General features: G+C 41.4%; 1 protein-coding gene across 1 annotated transcript; it reads left to right on the forward strand.

Moving 5' to 3' along the window:
• The first annotated feature begins 16,436 nt into the window (after positions 1–16,436).
• Positions 16,437–17,201, forward strand: LOC100299757 (EP300-interacting inhibitor of differentiation 1). Its single transcript, XM_005205556.5, has one exon. The coding sequence runs from the start codon at positions 16,467–16,469 to the stop codon at positions 17,040–17,042; it is 576 nt and encodes a 191-aa protein (XP_005205613.1). The 5' UTR covers positions 16,437–16,466; the 3' UTR covers positions 17,043–17,201.
• The last annotated feature ends 1,028 nt before the right edge of the window (positions 17,202–18,229 follow it).

Below are 18,229 nucleotides of genomic sequence, written 5' to 3' on the forward strand. Positions count from 1 at the left end.
GAGGCAGGCATTGCTTAGGCACCCGAGTGGGCCAAGGAAATCCCCCTAGAGAACCCTTCTGCCTCTGCTGCAGAATCACATAAGCCTCCATGTCCCCCTCGCCATATATCCAAACACAGTTTAGTGAGGAAAAGGGAGGCCAAGCCTGGGAAACCTGAGAGTTTCACCATCTTTCCAGAAGTGACTGAGAATTGCCAGAACAGACTATCCAAATTATCAGACTAGATAATTTCTTTCTGTAATTTTTTATTGTGGTAAAATATACTGATACATGGGCTTCCCTGGTGGTTCAGATGATAAAGAATCCACTTGCAATGCAGGAGACCTGGGTTCAATCCCTGGGTCGGTAAGATCCCCTGGAGAAGGGAATGGTTCCCTATTCCTGAATTTTTGCCTGGAGAATCCTGTGGACAGAGAAACCTGACTGGCTACAGTTCATGGAGTCACAAAGAGTCAGACACGACTGAGTGACCAACACACATGCACACACACATATTGATACATAAAGTTTTAACATTTTAACCATTTCCCCCTAGTTTTATTGAGCTTTGTTAGATGTATGGCACCATGTAAGTTTAAGGTGTAGAGCATAATGGCTTGACTTACATATCTTGTGACGTCATTACCATAAGTTTAGTTGACATCATCTTCTCATATAGGTACAAAAAAAGACCAAAAAAAAAAGTTTTTTTTTTCCTTATGATAACTCTTGGGATCTACTCTCTAAACAACTTCCAATTTTACCATACGGCAGAGCTAGCTCTAGTCGTGTTAGATATTACATTTCCAGTAATTATAGCTCAAGGTTTGTACATTTTTAAGTGTAAAAGTCAGTGGCATTAAGTGCGTTCACACTGTTGTGTGACCATCACCATTCTCCATCTCCAGAATCTTTTTCATCATCTCCTACTGAGATTCTGTATCTATTTAGACTAAACAAAATTAAACCTTGAATTGTTCTTCTTGCTAAGCAATAGGTGAAAGGCTCATGAGGAAGACCACATCAGTTACCCACAAGGTGAAAGAATTAATTTTTCTCACTTCTGAGTTATAGTGTTACAGTTTTGCAGACTCACTATGGAAGTATTACCACAGCCCTATTTAGGCAAGGGGGCTTCTCTGGTGGCTTAGAGGTTAAAGCGTCTGCCTGCAGTGTGGGACACCTGGGTTCAATCCCTGGGTCAGGAAGATCCCCTGGAGAAGGAAATGGCAACCCACTCCAGTATTCTTGCCAGAAGAATCCCATGGACAGAGGAGCCTGGTAGGCTGCAGTCCATGGGGTCATGAAGAGTTGGACACGACTGAGTGACTTCACTTTCACTTTCACTTCTTTAGGCAATCCCTATTTAATGGAAGTGTTTATTGAGAACCAGAAATTAAGCAATTTGACCAAACTCTCCCAATTTCTTAATAGCAGTGAGGGGATATGAGTGCATGTCTGGCATGTTTCAAAATCCAGCTCCTCTTGCTACAGAATGAGAGGGAAACAGTGAGATCCCAACTCCCTTTTCCCTTCCAAGTCCTTATTCTCTAATTTTAGTCCCAAAGGTCTTTGAAGCTGACATAGGGAGCTCATTGAACAGGAAAAGAACTCTGGGATGAGACTTGGGAACTTAATTCTAATTATTGGTAAAACTTGAGTAGGTCACTTATCCACAAATCTCACATGGCCCCAACATCAAATGGACAAATTACTACTAAATTTCTCTCTGTGCTGCCAGATTGTGATCTTAAGACTAGGTAGGAATGTTCTTTGGTCAATCAATAAATATTCATGAGCACCAAACACATGCCAGACATAACCCCTGCCCCCATGGAGCTTACCTACACATTGGAGAATCTGCCCTAAATTATTCTTTTCTATTTTATCCTGAAAATGGAAAGTATTTGGCCACATGGAAGAATTACATTGCTTATTTAGAAAACTGTCAGATTCTGAATCATCAAACTTTTGTAGAATCAAAATGACCCAAGTGTGAATAATAGGCTGCAAAGTCTATTGATATGGTCCTTTGCCTACAGTCAACAATACAGGGAATACAGAAGAGATTTTAAAAATTAAGTTTCTGTTCTTGTGGAGCATAGAGTCTGGTGGGGGCAGAGAGTGGTGGCTGGAGGTGGAGACGGTGAGCTCATAAACAGGCAGATGAGTGGTGTGACAGATGTAAAAGTGCTATGGAGGAAAATACTCAAGAGTCGGGAGGGAAGATGAATATTTCAATACAAATACAAGTCTAAAGCAGGGATGTGTCTGGTGAGAGGAAGGAAGCCAGTGCAGGTGGAGCAGTGTGAGTTGGGGAGAGGATGCAAATCAAAATTAGGGCAGGGAGGTACTTGGGGTCAGAAGATTTTGTTTTTTGCCAAGTGGGATTAAAAGCCAATAAAGGGTTTTGAGCAGAGGAATGATATGATTTGACTTATAATTTTAAAAGGTCATCTGGCTGCGTGGCAGAGCTTGCAGGGGCCATAGGTGGACACAAGGAGCCAGTTAGGAGGTTGTTGGGCTCATTCAGAGAGAAATAGTGAAGGTTTGGACCAGGGTGGAAATAATGGAGTGGGAGGGAAGCAGAAAGAAACTGGAAATACTTTGAAGATAGAATCAACAGGACTGGCCAGAGTTAAGTTTGGGATGTGGGAGGAGAGAAGTCAAAGATGACTCCAAGGTCTGTGGCCTGAGCCACTAGAAGGATGAAGTTTCCGTGAACTGAAATAAGGAAGACTATGGGCAGAGCAGATTTGGGTGCTCTGATGAAAAAATTAGGTGGTAACTTTTTTCGAGAGTCCTTTTAAGTAGGCAGCTGGATACAAGTGCAGTGAAGGGTAATGCATCAGGCTTGAGTTGTTCACACCCTGTACATTTGACAAAGAAAAGACTGGACCTCAACCATCTCTTTCTTGTGAGATACCCTCTAAGCCCTTGGAATATCCCTGGGACTTTTATATACCTGGGACTTTGGACCATGCTAAATAGTTTACAGTAAAAATGTGGTTATGGTGGGGACTTTGGGCCACACTGTAGAAGTCTGAGCTCTGGAAGGGCTGGAAACCATCATCAGCCACATTGGTGCTCCATGCCAAAGTGACCAGCCCTGGACACCAAGGCTTCCCTGGTTGATGATACTCTGAATAAGTGGTCACACATTTTTGTTAGGGTTGCTCAAGTGAGAAATGCCAGAGAGATTTAAGACTCCTCCACTTCCCTCATGCCCACATTCATGGGCCTGAGTCCTGCCCAGTCCACCACCTGAGAAGTTCCTCTTCCTTACCCACAGCACTGTCTCTGGCCAGTCCTTCCAGAGGTCAAACAGCATGGCCCAAAGGAAACTTGATGGTTCCTGCCTGGCCTAATGGAGCCCCTGACTGCAGTCACAGTGCCACCTCTCCATCCTCTAAGCTGCAACCAGAGTGGTTTTCCTAAGCTCTGTTCACAACATCAATCTCTTTAAAGTACATCTCTGCTCAGAACATCTCAACATGGCATGTGTGTAACACAGTGGTCACAAGTCCAGCCTTTGTAGTCAGAGACTTGGGTTTGTACCCTGGCTCTCCTGTTTCCTCTGTTCTGCCCTGGAGCTCACCCCCAAGGGCTGTTCCAAGGAGCACCTGCTGCTGCCATTTACTGATGGCTTACACCATGCCAATCACCACCCTTAAGGTTCCCTAAGTGTCCCCATGTCACTAAGGAGGAAATGGAGACCTAGGCTGAGGAACTTGCTTACAATCTCAGTCTCAGACTCGAAAAAACCATGATTCAAGTGTTCTTAGCCTCTAAAACAGCAGTTCTCAGAAAGTGATCTGGCATCCCTGCAATCTCTCAGTACCCATTCAAGGTGCACAAGGTCTAAAATATTTTCATAATACTATTAAGACACTATTTTCCCTTTCTACTTTCCCTCGTATAGAGGAGTTTTCCAGAGGCTGTATGACATGTGAATGTGCAAGGTTAATGCAGAAGCAGACGAGAAGTCAGCTGTCTTCTTTTAAGCCAGTCAGGATATTTGCAAAAATATAAAATAGTGCTATTCTTCCCTCTAATATTTTTTGTGCTAGAGATTCTGGTTGTATTTATTTAAAAGTATGTTTTTATGTAAACATATAATGGTATATTACCCATAGTTTTTAGAATTAATATTCTTCAGTTTCTCAGTTTGAACTTCTAATACAGTAAATATCAATAGATATATATAACCTACATAAATAAAAGCTCCCTGGGGCTCTCTCTAATTTTTAAGAGCATGAAGGTCTTTTAAGAGCATACAGTCTTTAAGAGGATATTTAAACTTGAGACCAAATAGTGTAATAAACACAGCATTATGCTGTACATGATATATATAAATTATAGTGTCTGATGGAGAATGAGGGCTCAATAAGTTGTTTTTACTATTTTATATGGTGCTGTAAATGAATAATATGTGTACTGGCCCATGACTACTCTATGTTTCACTTCCCCTCATGCATTCTTCTCCCCTGTTTTATTGAATTGCCTATAGTCTCAGATCCCCAAGCTTTGCACAGTCTGTCCCTCTTTGAGAAGGATCTCTCCCACCACATCTACCAAACTCACTTTCTCCCTTTCAAACCTCAGCTTAGGCATCTCTACCTTTTAGAAGGTGCCTGGAGCTGGGTTCTAGAGCTGAGTTCTACCCTGGGTTCTATCTAACCCTGACCCTGACCCTAACCCTAATTTTTTTCTTTATGAGTTATGGCACTGCAGTTCAGTTCAGTCGCTCAGTTGTGTCTGACTCTTTGCGACCCCATGGACTCCAGAACGCCTAACTCCCCTAACTCCCTGTCCAGGACCTTTCAATATACGTACTGACTAGAGTAGAAAGTCATGGGGACTTGGTTGATTTCCTTGGAAGAGGAAGATTTTTGTTACTGCCCATTCACTGCAGTTGAGGAAGAGGCCTTCTTCCTGGAACACAGCCATTTCCCATCACCAGAACAATAATTGCAAGAAGATCATGGTCTAGGCCAATGCTTCCCCAAACATGGCCTAAATCCCCTGCGGAGGTGCACATTAACATTCAGATTCCTTCTCCCATCCATGACCTACAGAATCACACTCCCTGAGAATATGATTTTTTGTTAAACTTTTTTTCTTTCTCTGTATTTGTTTATTTGTTTTAAAATTTTATTGGAGTATAGTTGATTTATAATGTCAATAGTTTCAGGTATATGGCAAAGTGATTCTGTTATACATATACATATATTCATTCATTTTCAGATTCTTTACCCACATAGGTTATTACAGAATATTGAGTGTACTTCCCTATGCTATACACTGGGTTCTTGCTGGTTATCTATCTTATATATAGTACTGTGTGCATGCTAATACCAAGCTCCTAATTTATTCTCCGCACCCCACCACGTTTCCCCTTTGGTAACCATAAGGTTTTTTTAAATCTGTGAGTCTGTTTCTGTTTCATAAATAAGTTAATATGTATCATTTTTAAAATTAGACTCCATGTATGAGTAATATCATATGATATTTGTCTTTAACTTCACTTAGTATAATAATCTCTAGGTCCATCCATGTTGCTGCAAATGTCATTATTTCATTCTTTTTTATGGTTGAGTAAATATTCTATTATATATATATGGACCACATCTTCCTATCCGTTCCTCTGTCAGTAGAAAATATGATTTTTTAAATAACAAAGTCTTATTTTGATTTGGTGATTCTTACATGTACAAGGTCTGAGAATCATGAGTTTGAGTAAACTCTGGGAGTTGGTGATGGACAAGGAGGCCTGGCGTGCTGGAGTCCATGGGGTCGCAGAGAGTCAGACTCGACTGAGGGACTGGACTGAACTGCAGTGCCGTCCATTAGGGAGACAATGATGACTAAGAATTTTACCACAGTGAGAAAGGAAATAACTTACAGTGAATATCATGCAGGTGATGTTGGACTTGGTTTGAATGGGCATTTTTAGGCAGAGACAGGCAGCAAAGCTATTCCAGGCAAGGAGAATGTCATGTGTAATGGAAAAGAAGCCCAAAATTGTGTGGCAAAGACAAAGAAAGACACAAAACCATCTGTATCCTTTCTTTGATGTTATGTACAACCAAGAAACTTTGGGGATATTAATTTGGCTATTTAACTGCTATGTGCTGGGTGGTAAGCATGAGCTTCCCAGCCATGAGAGAGAGATTTGTGCATTTTGGACTACAAATCAATAAACTGATTTCCTGATTTGTAAACTGACCTTTTGATTAAGGTGAATCAATACCCCAGGGGCTTCCCTGGTGGCTGAGATGGTGAAGAATCTACCTGCAATGCAGGAGACCCACGTTTGATCCCTGGGTTGGGAAGATTCCCCTGGAGAAGGAAATGGCAACTCGTTTCAGTATTCTTATCTGGGAAATTCCATGGATAGAGGAGCCTAGCGGGCTACGGTCCATGGGGTCGCAAAAAGTCAGACATGACTGAGCAACTAAGTACTTAACACCCCAGAATGTGTCAGGTGGCAAAATTCTAATTTTGTTTTCTAATACAGTTTTTAATCTGTAACACTGGGGCCTTAAATGTGAGACGTACCCTTGGAGGTCAGCCAGAGAAGAGCCAGCTGACCTCATAGTGTCTTGTAGTGGACGCTATAGTATACTTTCCAAAGCTGCTATTTTGTCCTCCTTCCTGCTGACAAGGAGCACTTTGATTCTGTTCAGATATGAACAACCTTGTATTTGAAGGGAAGCCAAGCCCTGTCCCTGGCCGTAGCATCTCAGTCAGACTAAACCTATGTACCAGTTTCTCCTCTTCCCAATGACTGACTTAGGAATGGGCTTGGGATGATGAGATGGGGGCAAAAATCTTCTGGCAGCTTGAAACATGTCTTCCAGTCTCACAAAGGGACTAAAGAGAGGGTCATTTCCTTTCCATCCCTGACTAGCTGTGTGAATTGTTTCTGTAGTCAACCTGAAACCAGGAAGAGGCAAGTCTGAGGGGGCTGAGGATGGCAGTGAGAAAAGGCAGAGTCTGCCCCGTAGATGACACCACTGAGTCTCTGAGTTGGCCACCCTGGAACCTCTCTACCTGTGCACACCTTAACATATGAGATGACAAGTGTGCTTATTTGTTAGGTTATTTTAGGGTGGTTTTTTTCCAGCTGAATGTACACTAATGGCACCCCACTGACGCAGACACTCAGACACAACATACTATTGGTTTGGCCAAAAAGTTTGTTCATATTCTATGGAAAAACCCAAACAAACTTACTGGCCAACTCCATACTTAATCACTCCCCTAACCCACTCCAGTCTTCTTGCCTGGAGAATCCCAGGGATGGGGGAGCCTGGTGGGCTGCCATCTATGGGGTCGCACAGAGTCAGACACGACTGAAGCGACTTAGCAGCAGCAGCAGCAGCAGCAAGCTGGGAACTGAAATTAAAGTGTCTCAGGGAATGTTGTAGCAGCTTACTGCTGAGCCCCTACAAACTGAGATATATTTATGCAACTAGAAGGTGATTCAGAATCCCACCTACTTCTGTCGATAAGATTATCTTTTTCTGCACAGGGACAGGTTAATCCCCCTCCTGTGCACCTCTCTGTTGCTACCTCTGCCCACTCTGCTGCTGCTGCTAAGTTGCTTCAGTCGTGTCTGACTCTGTGTGACCCCATAGACGGCAGCCCACCAGGCTCCCCCGTCCCTGGGATTCTCCAGGCAAGAACACTGGAGTGGGTTGCCATTTCCTTCTCCAATGCATGAAAGTGAAAAGGGAAAGTGAAGTCGCTCAGTCGTTTCTGACTCTTTTCGACCCCACGGACTGCAGCCCACCAGGTCCCTCCGTCCATGGGATTTTCCAGGCAAGAGTACTGGAGTGGGTTGCCATTGTCTTCTCCCTGCCACTCTGCAGTTACCAACAACTTTGTTATTGGGTGACCTTTTCTCTCTCATGGCTTCTGTTTGCTCATAGTTTCTGCTGCCTAATTTTTCTCTGGATATCTTTCAGCTTCTGCAACAGACAACTTAATGTATCTGCATTTCAATTTTTCTAGAAAAGGGTCACAGCCCAGTCATATAAGCCATGTCATCCATTGCTGACAACACTATAAGTTGACTGCACTTGGGTTCTAGGTCCAGCCTGATTCTACCTGGTGGTGCCCTGGGTGGATGGTCACATGGTACAATGTGCCAATTTATGCAGAAAGAACCATGTAGAAAGGAATTGTGGAGAATAGGGAGCATCATGAAGTGTTATCTGTTCAGTACTAGGGCAGCTTGCCAGATGTCCTGCCTATACTAATTCTCCTGTTATTCCAAAATCATAGAAGCTTTGGCCAGATGTGTGTTTACCCAGCTAAACACGTCCCAGACTCCTGCTAGGTATGGCCAAGTGACTATATTCTGATTCGAATACTGTAAGTAGAAGTGTTATGTGCAGTTTCTGGGATGTGCCTTTAGAATGAAAGGTATGTTTCATCCCCCTCCTGGTCTCCCTTCCTGTTGGCTACACATGGAAAGAAGGATGAAAACAGGAGCAGCTTTCTTCTACCTCCAGACGGAAAGAACATGTCTGGCAAACCAGCAAGATCTATGGACACTGGGACCCAACACTTAGAGTCACCAGTTTGTCTTAGTTTGCCCAGGACAGTTTGGGTTTTAGCATTGAAAATTCCACAAACTGAGGACCAATCCTAAACAAACTGGATGGTTAGTCACCCTACACAGTCAAACTACCACACCAACTCTGGACCATCTACTTAAATTCTTGTTAGCAAAAACCAACCAGAAACAAAACCCAAACCATTTTCTTGGTTTGCATCACCCTATCCTGTCTTCTAATTCATACAGATACATTTGGTCTAAAGAACCTTGTTGACCATGGTTTTGCTGTTGCTCAGCCTGACATCTGATGCTGAGGTCTGGAGCTCCTCAGCCGGGCTTCTAGACCCCATTGTCAGAGTTGCCATGTGTGGGTTCCAATCAGAATGGAGGCTCCTGAAGAAGCTGAGACCTAGTTGAATCCTAGCTCTAACCTGGTCCCTCTCCTTGGAGCTCTCAAACACACACATAAACACACATAAAAACATACATAAACGGGCACAAACAGGCACACACATCCACACACACGGTCTCTCCTCTCCTCTTTCTCTCTCTCCCCCAGCTCCACCTCTCTTTTCATACTCAGTCTTTTAGAGGAAGCCTTTATGGGGAACAGATGGGAAGCTGGAATAGATTCAAGGGCAAAATAGATTTTCTTTTCCTTTTTTGAAATCACACAATACATGTTCCTTGAAAAATTAGAAAATGGAGTTTGGTTTCATAAACTTATTTTTAAAGGTAAACTAAATAAGAACAATAAATATAACCCATGAGGATTTAATCCCCTTTGGACACAGCAAGTAACACCACTCTCATATCAAAGGGCAGGAACTTATCTGATTATGGGCAGAGAGGGGAAGGTGCAGGAGAGGGAGGGGGGGTTTCTTGGAAGCAGAGGCCTTCAGGCTCATTGGCAAAATATGGCCTTACTTCTCCAGGAAGTCGCCTGCAACAATGGCCCCACCAAGAGTCAGTGACTCTCTCTGTGTCTGTTTTTTCCAGGAGAGCCTTAGTTTCAAATATCCTACCTTCTGTCCCTAAGAGCCATCTAACACCAAACTCAGTAGTTCAGTTCCTCAGCTCCATTTCCTATACTGCTTTCTGCTCCCTAAAGCAACCCTAAAAGCCTGGGTCAGGCCATGGGTATGGGTTTTGTTCAGCTGATAGGCAAGACCACGTTTTCAAGTCCTGACTGTAAGGGCACTTTCAGGGTATCCAAATTTTGTTGATTAGTTAAAATTTTTTTTTCATTTTCCCATTTATCCTGAAGAGTTCAACTTGTGTAGGGAAGCCAACTGTGTTATTTTCCAGAAAAGTTTTTTTTTTTAATTTCTATTCATGGTGGATGTTTATGTTCCTTTTTTAATCATAAAAGTAATACATTACTTTTACCAACAGAAAAACGTAAGTAATTATAAGCTGAAAGGGAAGAATAAAATGGAACTTTCCTGATTTCATACCACCCCCCAAAAATTAGTGCTAATATTTTGGCATACAATTTTAAACTTTTTAGCCTTATTTCTATTATATACATTTCTGTATTATACACATAAATGAATCTCTGGTCTTTTCAGAAATACAAGGACATGATTTGCATCACATTGGTTTGGAAAATAAATTATCTTTGGGGCAGGAGGTGAGAATAGTGGCCTAAGAAACGATAAAGTGAGGCATCTCACCAGGTGCATTTGTGTAATAGTAGTTAATATTGGCTCTAAAAGGTTTCAATTAAGTGATTTATTTATGTTTAAATTTTAACTGAAATGTATTTATGGTTAAATTTTAATTGAAATAAAAGCAAATCCTAGTGAGATGATGAAGACCTGGTTATAAAATAAAACCTGTGATTGAAGGTGAGTGGGAGTTGCTCACCTAGGTCCAGCTCTTTGCGACCACATGGACTATACAGTCTGCAGAATTCTCCTCGCCAGAATACTGGAGTGGGTAGCCATTCCCTTCCCAACCCAGGGATTGAACCCAGGTCTTCCACATTTCAGGCAGATTCTTTACCAGCTAAGCCACCAGGGAAGCCTGGGGGAAAAAAAACCCTATGATTAGCTTTAAAATAAAATGGTAGTGGTTATGGAGGAAGGAGTGGATATAGATGAAACAGGATTGCCCATAGTTGATAATTATTGAAGCTGGATGATAGATACAGGGAAGTTTATTATATTACTCTATTTTATTTGATATAGATTTGATGTTTTTGATAACAAAAAGTTAAGCAACAAGTAAACTCAGCAACTGACTCATGGCTCATTAAAGTCTGACTTAAGCCTTTCCGTTTTTGAGACGTCACTTTTCTCAGAAGAACCACCATCAGGAACACTGTCTTAGTCACATGAAGTTAGTCACAATGACCACCACGGCCACTCTTCCCTCCCGCCATGCAAAGGTTACTAGAGACAGGCTGGAGCAGGTAGGCAGCAAGTAGAGGCAGCAATGTCCAAGAGTCCCTAGTAGTTTTGTGAGTTTGAAATATCAGGGAATTCTAGTCATTTCACAAATTTGTGTTGATTTTGCAATCTAAACAATGTGGTTTTTAGGCAAATTATTTCTTCTCAACCTGACACGCAACAGATGGTCCACATTCATCCTCCTTCCTTCTCTTTGAGTTGTTAAGAAATCTGAAAGGAGGTCTTTGCCTTCTTAGACTTATAATAGAGTTATAAAGACACTGTGTCCATGTCATCTTTTGTAACATCATGAGAGAAAAACCACCATAAAACCTAGTATTGGAATTCCACTTAGGAAAGGAACTGTCTTCACTGGGAAAACTAACTTGATAAAACACTGTGGGTGAAAAATGACACTCTGAGAGTGTGGCTTGGCAGAAGACAAACCACAGAGATGGCAAAATCCCAGGACCACCTATTATGTAGTTTTTAGTTGCTTGCTTTGCTTTCTTATAAACACTTTCTGTTTCCCCAAGCATTCAGGAACATCTTCCACATACATATGCCTCATGTGGGTGGTATTTGTATAAATGAGAAGTAGAGGCTGGATTCCATAGCTGTATCTACTCTGAAGAGAGGATAGACTAGATGAGCCTAGTGAGTTTGCAGACCTGGGGTCTTAAAGCTAGAAATGAGCAAAACATTTAAGTCCTGGGAAATGCTTGAAATCTTTGGGGGTAGTCCTGATTCTAGTTTGAGGACTCAGGGGGAGATACACATTGTTGTTGTTTTTTTTAAATGTCAAGCAGGTAACCATGATCTGTTTGTTTTAAGTACAAATGGGTGCTGCCACCAAGAAATAGCAGGGAGAGATGGAGGAGGTATGGAGGAGATGGAGGATGAGCAGGGCCTGTCAGTCCCTCATAACTCAGACTAGCACCAGACAAGAGTGTCTCAGGAAGACAGATTTTAAAAGATGCTTACTCCTTGGAAGGAAAGTTATGACCAATCTAGATAGCATATTAAAAAGCAGAGACATTACTTTGCCAACAAAGGTCCATCTAGTCAAGGCTATGGTTTTTCCAGTGGTCATGTATGGATGTGAGAGTTGGACTGTAAAGAAAGCTGAGCACCGAAGAATTGATGCTTTTGAACTGTGGTGTTGGAGAAGACTCTTGAGAGTCCCTTGGACTGCAAGGAGATCCAACCAGTTCATTCTAAAGATCTGTCCTGGGTGTTCATTGGAAGGACTGATGCTAAAGCTGAAACTCCAATACTTTGGCTACATCATGCAAAGAGTTGACTCATTGGAAAAGACTCTGATGCTGGGAGGGTTTGGGGGCAAGAGGAGAAGGGGATGACAGAGGATGAGATGGCTGGATGGCATCACCTACTGGATGGACATGAGTTTGAGTGAACTCTGGGAGTTGGTGATGGACAGGGAGGCCTGGCGTGCTGCAATTCATGGGGTCACAAAGAGTCAGACATGACTGAGCGACTGAACTGAAATAAAGTGGGGTACCTTTTTTATAACCTGGACCCCACACACTTTCCAAAGGATTTGTGGATCCAAGGGACACACATCTATATAAACAGGGAGGAATTAAAGACAAAAACAGGATCAGAAGCCATGAAAAAGAGCAAGGATCTGGTTGTGTACTGGGAACAAGAGAAGATGATGTGCTTATGGCATCTGAGCCTTCTGGTACTCCAGGAAGTAGATACCCACAGAGCTTTCCATAGCTGACAAAGGGATGGAGAATGCTTGCTTCCAGAAAGAGTTTGTTTCAAGGGATATTTTCATCTATGTATATGCTAATCTTTAGCTCTGCAAAACCCAAGGGACCTTGCCATCACTATTTTAGAAGTCACGGGCTCTTATAAAGGTGGGTGAGAGAGGGAGCTATGCTGATAAATAACAACATGACTATGACTGTTAACTGGTCTTAAAAATTCTTTAGATCTGCATAATATAACTAAAGCTAAGACTCTCCATAAAACATGAAAATAAGAAGCGATGCCAAATCAGCAAATGGAAAAACAATATGCATTGCTATCAACTATGAACAATCAAAATGAATTAGTCATAAACTAGATTAAAATGAAGGCCACACATCTGTGGATTTATGATTTGCCCTAAAATTTGAAAGAATAATATTGGCACTTTATCTTAAGCTATCCAGCTTCATTTTTTTCATTGTGCTTCAGGTACTGGCTGTAAAATTTGAGATGTATAAATCATAAAATAGAATTATAGCCCAAATGATTTAAACAGCAGCTAAGACTAAATGCTAAATTTGTTTATACCCAAGAGCATATAAATGCCTGAATGGAGTTGAGTTTAAGAAAATACAGGCACACCTCGTTGTATTGTGTTTTGCTTTACTGCACTTCACAGATACTGTGCTATTTACAAACTGAAGGTTTGTGGCAACCCTGCCTGCAGAAAGTCTATTGACACCATTATTCCAACCAGATTTGTTCACTTTGTGTCTCTGTGTTATATTTTGGTAATTCTGACAATATTTCAAATTTTTTCATGATTGTATTTGTTATGCTCATCTGTGATCAGTGATCTTTGTTGTTACTATTATAATTTTGGGGTGCCACAAACTGCACCCACATAAGATGGCAAACTTGATAAATGTATTTTGACTGCTCCACCAACTAACCATTTCCTCATCTCTCTCCCTCTCCTTGGATCTCCCTTTTCCTTGAGACACAATATTGAAATTCAGTTCAGTTTAGTCACTCAGTCATGTCTGACTCTTTGCGAACCCATGGACTACAGCATGCCAGGCCTCCCTGTCCATCACCAACTCCTGGAGTTTCCTCAAACTCATGTCCATTGAGTTGGTGATACCATCCAACCATCTCATCCTCTATTGTCCCCTTCTCCTCCCACCTTCAATCTTTCCCAGCATCAGGGTCTTTTCAAATGTCAGTTCTTTGCATCAGATGGCCAAAGTACTGGAGTTTCAGCTTCAGCAGTCTTTCCAGTGAATATTCAGGACTGATTTCCTTTAGGATGGACTGGTTGGATCTCCTTGCAGTGAAATTAGGCCAGCTAATAACTCTACAATGGCCTCTAAGTGTTTAAGTGAAAGAAGAGTCACATGTCTCTCACTTTAAATTAAAATCTAGAAATCACTAAGTTTAGTGAGGAAGACATGTTGAAAGTCAAGACAAGCTGAAAGCAGGCCTCTTGCACCAAACAAGTTGTGAATGCAAAGGAAAACTTGGAGGAAATTAAAACTGCAACTCCAGTGAGTGCATGAACTAAGTGGAACAGCCTTATGCTGATATAAAGAAAGTTTTGGTGCTCTGAATAGATCAGAGCAGCTGCAACATTCCCATAAGCCAAAGCCTAGTCCAGAGCAAGGTCCTAACTCTCTGCAATTCTATGAAGATTGAAAGAGGTGAGAAAGCTGCAGAAAAAAAGGTTGAAGATAGCAGAGGGTAGTTTATGAAGTTTAAGGGAAAAAAAGCTATCTCCATAACATAAAAGAGCAAGGCGAAGCAGCAAGTGCTGATGTAGAATTGTAGCAGATTATTTAGACGATCTAAGGTAATTAGAGCTTCCCTTGTAGCTCGGTCAGTAAAGAATCTGCCTGCAGTACAGGAGACCTGGGTTTGATCCCTGGGTTGGGAAGATCCCCTGGAGAAGGAAATGGCAACCCACTCCAGTATTCTTGCCTGGAAAATCTCATGGACAGAGGAGCCTGGTGGGCTGCAGTCCATGGGGTCGCAAAGAGTCAGGCACGACTGAGCGACTAACACTTATTTACTTACTTAAGGTAATTAATGAAGGTGGCTACACTAAACAGGTCTTCAATGTAGATAAAAATGCCTTCTATTGGAGGAAGGTATCATCTAAGACTTTCATAGCTGGAGAGGAAAAGTCAGTACCTGGCTTCAAAGCTTCAAAGGATAGATTGATGCTCATATTAGAGGATCATGTAGCTGCTGACTTTAAGTTGAAGCCAGTACTCATTTATTATTTCAAAAGTCCTAGGGCACTTAAGAGTCATGCTAAGTCTACTCTGCCTGTGCTCTGTAAATGAAAAAACAAAGCATGGATTACAGCACATCTGTTTACAACATGGTTTACTGAATATTTTCAGCCTAGTATGGAGACCAATTGCTCAGAAAAGAAAGACCACTTTGAAAATATTACTGCCTATTGGCAATACACCTAGTCATCCAAGAGCTCTGATGGAGATGTACAATGTGATTAATGTTGTTTTCATGCCTGGCTAACACAATATCCATTCTGCCGCCCATGGATCAAGGAATGCTTTCAACTTTAGAGTCTTATTAAGAAGTACATTTTGGAGCTTCCCTGGAAAGCTTCACTTTCACACTTCACTTCACTTCACTTCACAACGCAGGTGGTGGGGTTTGATCCCTGGTTGGCAAGCTAAGATCCCACATGCCTCGTGGCCAAAAAAAAGAAAAAACCCATAAAACAGAAGCAATGTAACAAATTCAATAAAGACTTTTAAAGAAGGGGCTGTATCTTAAAATAATAAAAATAAATGCATTTCATAAGGCTATAGCTGCAATAGGTAGTAATTCCTCTGATTTGGGCAAAGTAAATTGAAACCCCGTGGAAAGACTGTATCATTCTAGGTGCCATTTAAGAACATTTGCTATTCATGGGAGAGGCCAAAATATGGACATTAACAAGAGTTTGAAAGACGTTAATTGCAAGCCTCATGGATAACTTTTAGGGGTTGAAGACTTCAGTGGAAGAAGTAACTGCAGATATGATGGAAATAGCATGAGAACTATTGAATAGAATCATAACTGGAACCTGGAGATGAGGATGAATTGCTGAAATCTTGTGATACAGCTTAAACAGATGAGAAGCTCTTATGCACGAGCAGAAAAAACAAAACAATGGTGGTTCATTAAGGAACCTATGCCTGTGAAAATACTGTGACTGTTGTTGATATAACAACAAAGGATTTAGAATAGTGCATACACGTAGCTTATAAAACAGTGGCAGAGTCTGCAAAGGACTGACTCCAATTTTGCAAAAAAGTTCTACTGTAGGTAAAATGCCATCAGGCAGCACTGCATACTACAGAGAAACTGTTCATGAAAGGAAGAATAAATTCAGCTAACATAATTGTTATCTTATTTTAAGAAATTGTTATAATTGCCCCAGCCTTTAGCAACCACTATCCTGGTCAGTCAGCAGCCATTAAGCCAGGACCCTCCACCACCAAAAAAAGATTAGGACTCCTTAAAGGTTAGATGATGGTTAGCAACTTTTAAATTAACTTATGTACATTTTTTAGATGTGCTATTGAACAATTAATATACTACAGTGTAGTATAAATACAACTTTTATGCAAGTTGGGAAACAAAAAAGCTTGTGTCACTAGCTTTATTGCAATATTTACTTTATTAAGTGATCTGAAACTAAACGTACAGTATCTTCCAGGTATACCTGTAGAATGAAAAAAATAATTTAGGGAAAACGAATGACTTGTGGGGAGGTTGAGCTGCTTGCACTATGTCTGAAATGAACGAGCTGTCCGAGCTCTATGAGGAGAACACCGATCTGCAAATGGATGTGATTCCTGGTGAGAGTGACCTTCCGCATATGGAGGTAGGTGGCGGGAGCCGGGAGCTATCCCCGAACCCCTCCCGCGCCGGGGCCCCGCCACAACTGGAGGAGGAAGGCCCAATGGAGGAGGAGGCGGCCCAGCCAATGGCGGAGCCACAGGGGCCCCGAGGCCTCGCTAGCCGACCCAGCCCTGGGGAGCAGCCAGGCCAGATCGCGGGCCCTGATTTCGAGAGCGAGGACGAGGGCGAGGAATTCGATGACTGGGAGGACGACTATGACTATCCGGAAGAGGAGCCGCTCAGTGGTGCGGGCTACAGAGTATCAGCGGCCCTTGAAGAAGCCAGCAAGATGTTTCTGAGAACCTCCAGAGCCAGAGAAGCAGCTCTGGATGGCGGGTTTCAGATGCATTATGAGAAGACCCCGTTTGATCAATTGGCTTTTATCGAAGAGCTTTTTTCACTTATGGTTGTCAATCGTCTGACGGAAGAACTCGGCTGTGATGAGATCATTGACAGAGAGTAGTTAAATGCTGTTAAGAGAGGAGGAAGCTGCTTGAGGAGAGACTCAGCATTCCACTGTCTTTTGGGTTCATTCCAAATAGTTCTGTGCCAATGAAAAACTTAATCTTCCAAAAAAAAATTTTTTTTTCTGCAGAGTAGAATAAGGTAGTGACTGCACAGTTATGAAAAAGGAAGAAAACTGTTAAAGAAGAGTATCTTAGTACTGTTGAAACCTGTTTTCAAGAATGTCCAGAGACACGGCTTTGACTTTGTTGTTTACTCAGAGTAATTTCCTTGCATCGAGGAAGATAATCTTTCATGTTTCACTGTAAGGAATGGCTTTTCAAGGATAAGTTATGACCAAGATAGACTGCCAGTACAAGAGCCCACTGGTGATAATTATATGAGGAAAAGTAACTGATGTATCCACCTTAGGACATAAGATGTCTTTGAGTTATTTGGACTGAAAGCATATTGAGAAAACTTTAAAGATTCAAGTTTGTAATCTATCCGAGCTGTGGTTATCAAAGGCTAAATTTTTAGTGTAAAATAAATCTACCGAGTATTCTTCAGTATCTCAAAGGATAATCTACCCCCAAAAGAAGTATGTGTCTTGTGTGCTATATCTTAAAACGTGTTTCCAAGAACAACTGAGATTTTGTTTGTACATATATCTTGATCATTTTTAAAGCTACTGTAATCTTTAATTCAAGAAAATTCATTGCCTTGAACATTTTTAAAAATCAAAACTTAAGACGTCCTTAATAAAGTTTCAAATTTAGATTGTAAAATGTACATGAAATTACAAAGAACACAAACTCTTTCAAATATCAGTATATACTAGAGAATTTTCTGTTTCACTTGCTCTCTTTTTTCATTTAACTTTACAGGCAAAAGACTCTGGTTGAACTTTATAATGTAAGAACTGTTAAATGAACATTGTTAAGGAAAGCCCTACATCTAAAAAAAAGACACTATGAACAGCCCTTAAAAGTTTTAAATCTGCCCAGAAATCCACCTCAGTATCTGAAGTTTCCCTCTGTCTCCTCCTCTAATTAAGCTTGTTTTTGGTTATGCACCAGCATTCAAAATAATAAAGATTTCTTGTTCTCTGTAAAAAAAGAGAAAAAAAAAAGAAAAAAAAATTATCGCTGATGAGTTTCCAGGAGACCAAGGACAGATTCTTCAGGAATGAAGGTGGGTGAAAGA

The sequence above is a fragment of the Bos taurus genome, chromosome 4 (genome assembly GCF_002263795.3).
Source record: "Bos taurus isolate L1 Dominette 01449 registration number 42190680 breed Hereford chromosome 4, ARS-UCD2.0, whole genome shotgun sequence".
Taxonomy (NCBI): domain Eukaryota; kingdom Metazoa; phylum Chordata; class Mammalia; order Artiodactyla; family Bovidae; genus Bos; species Bos taurus.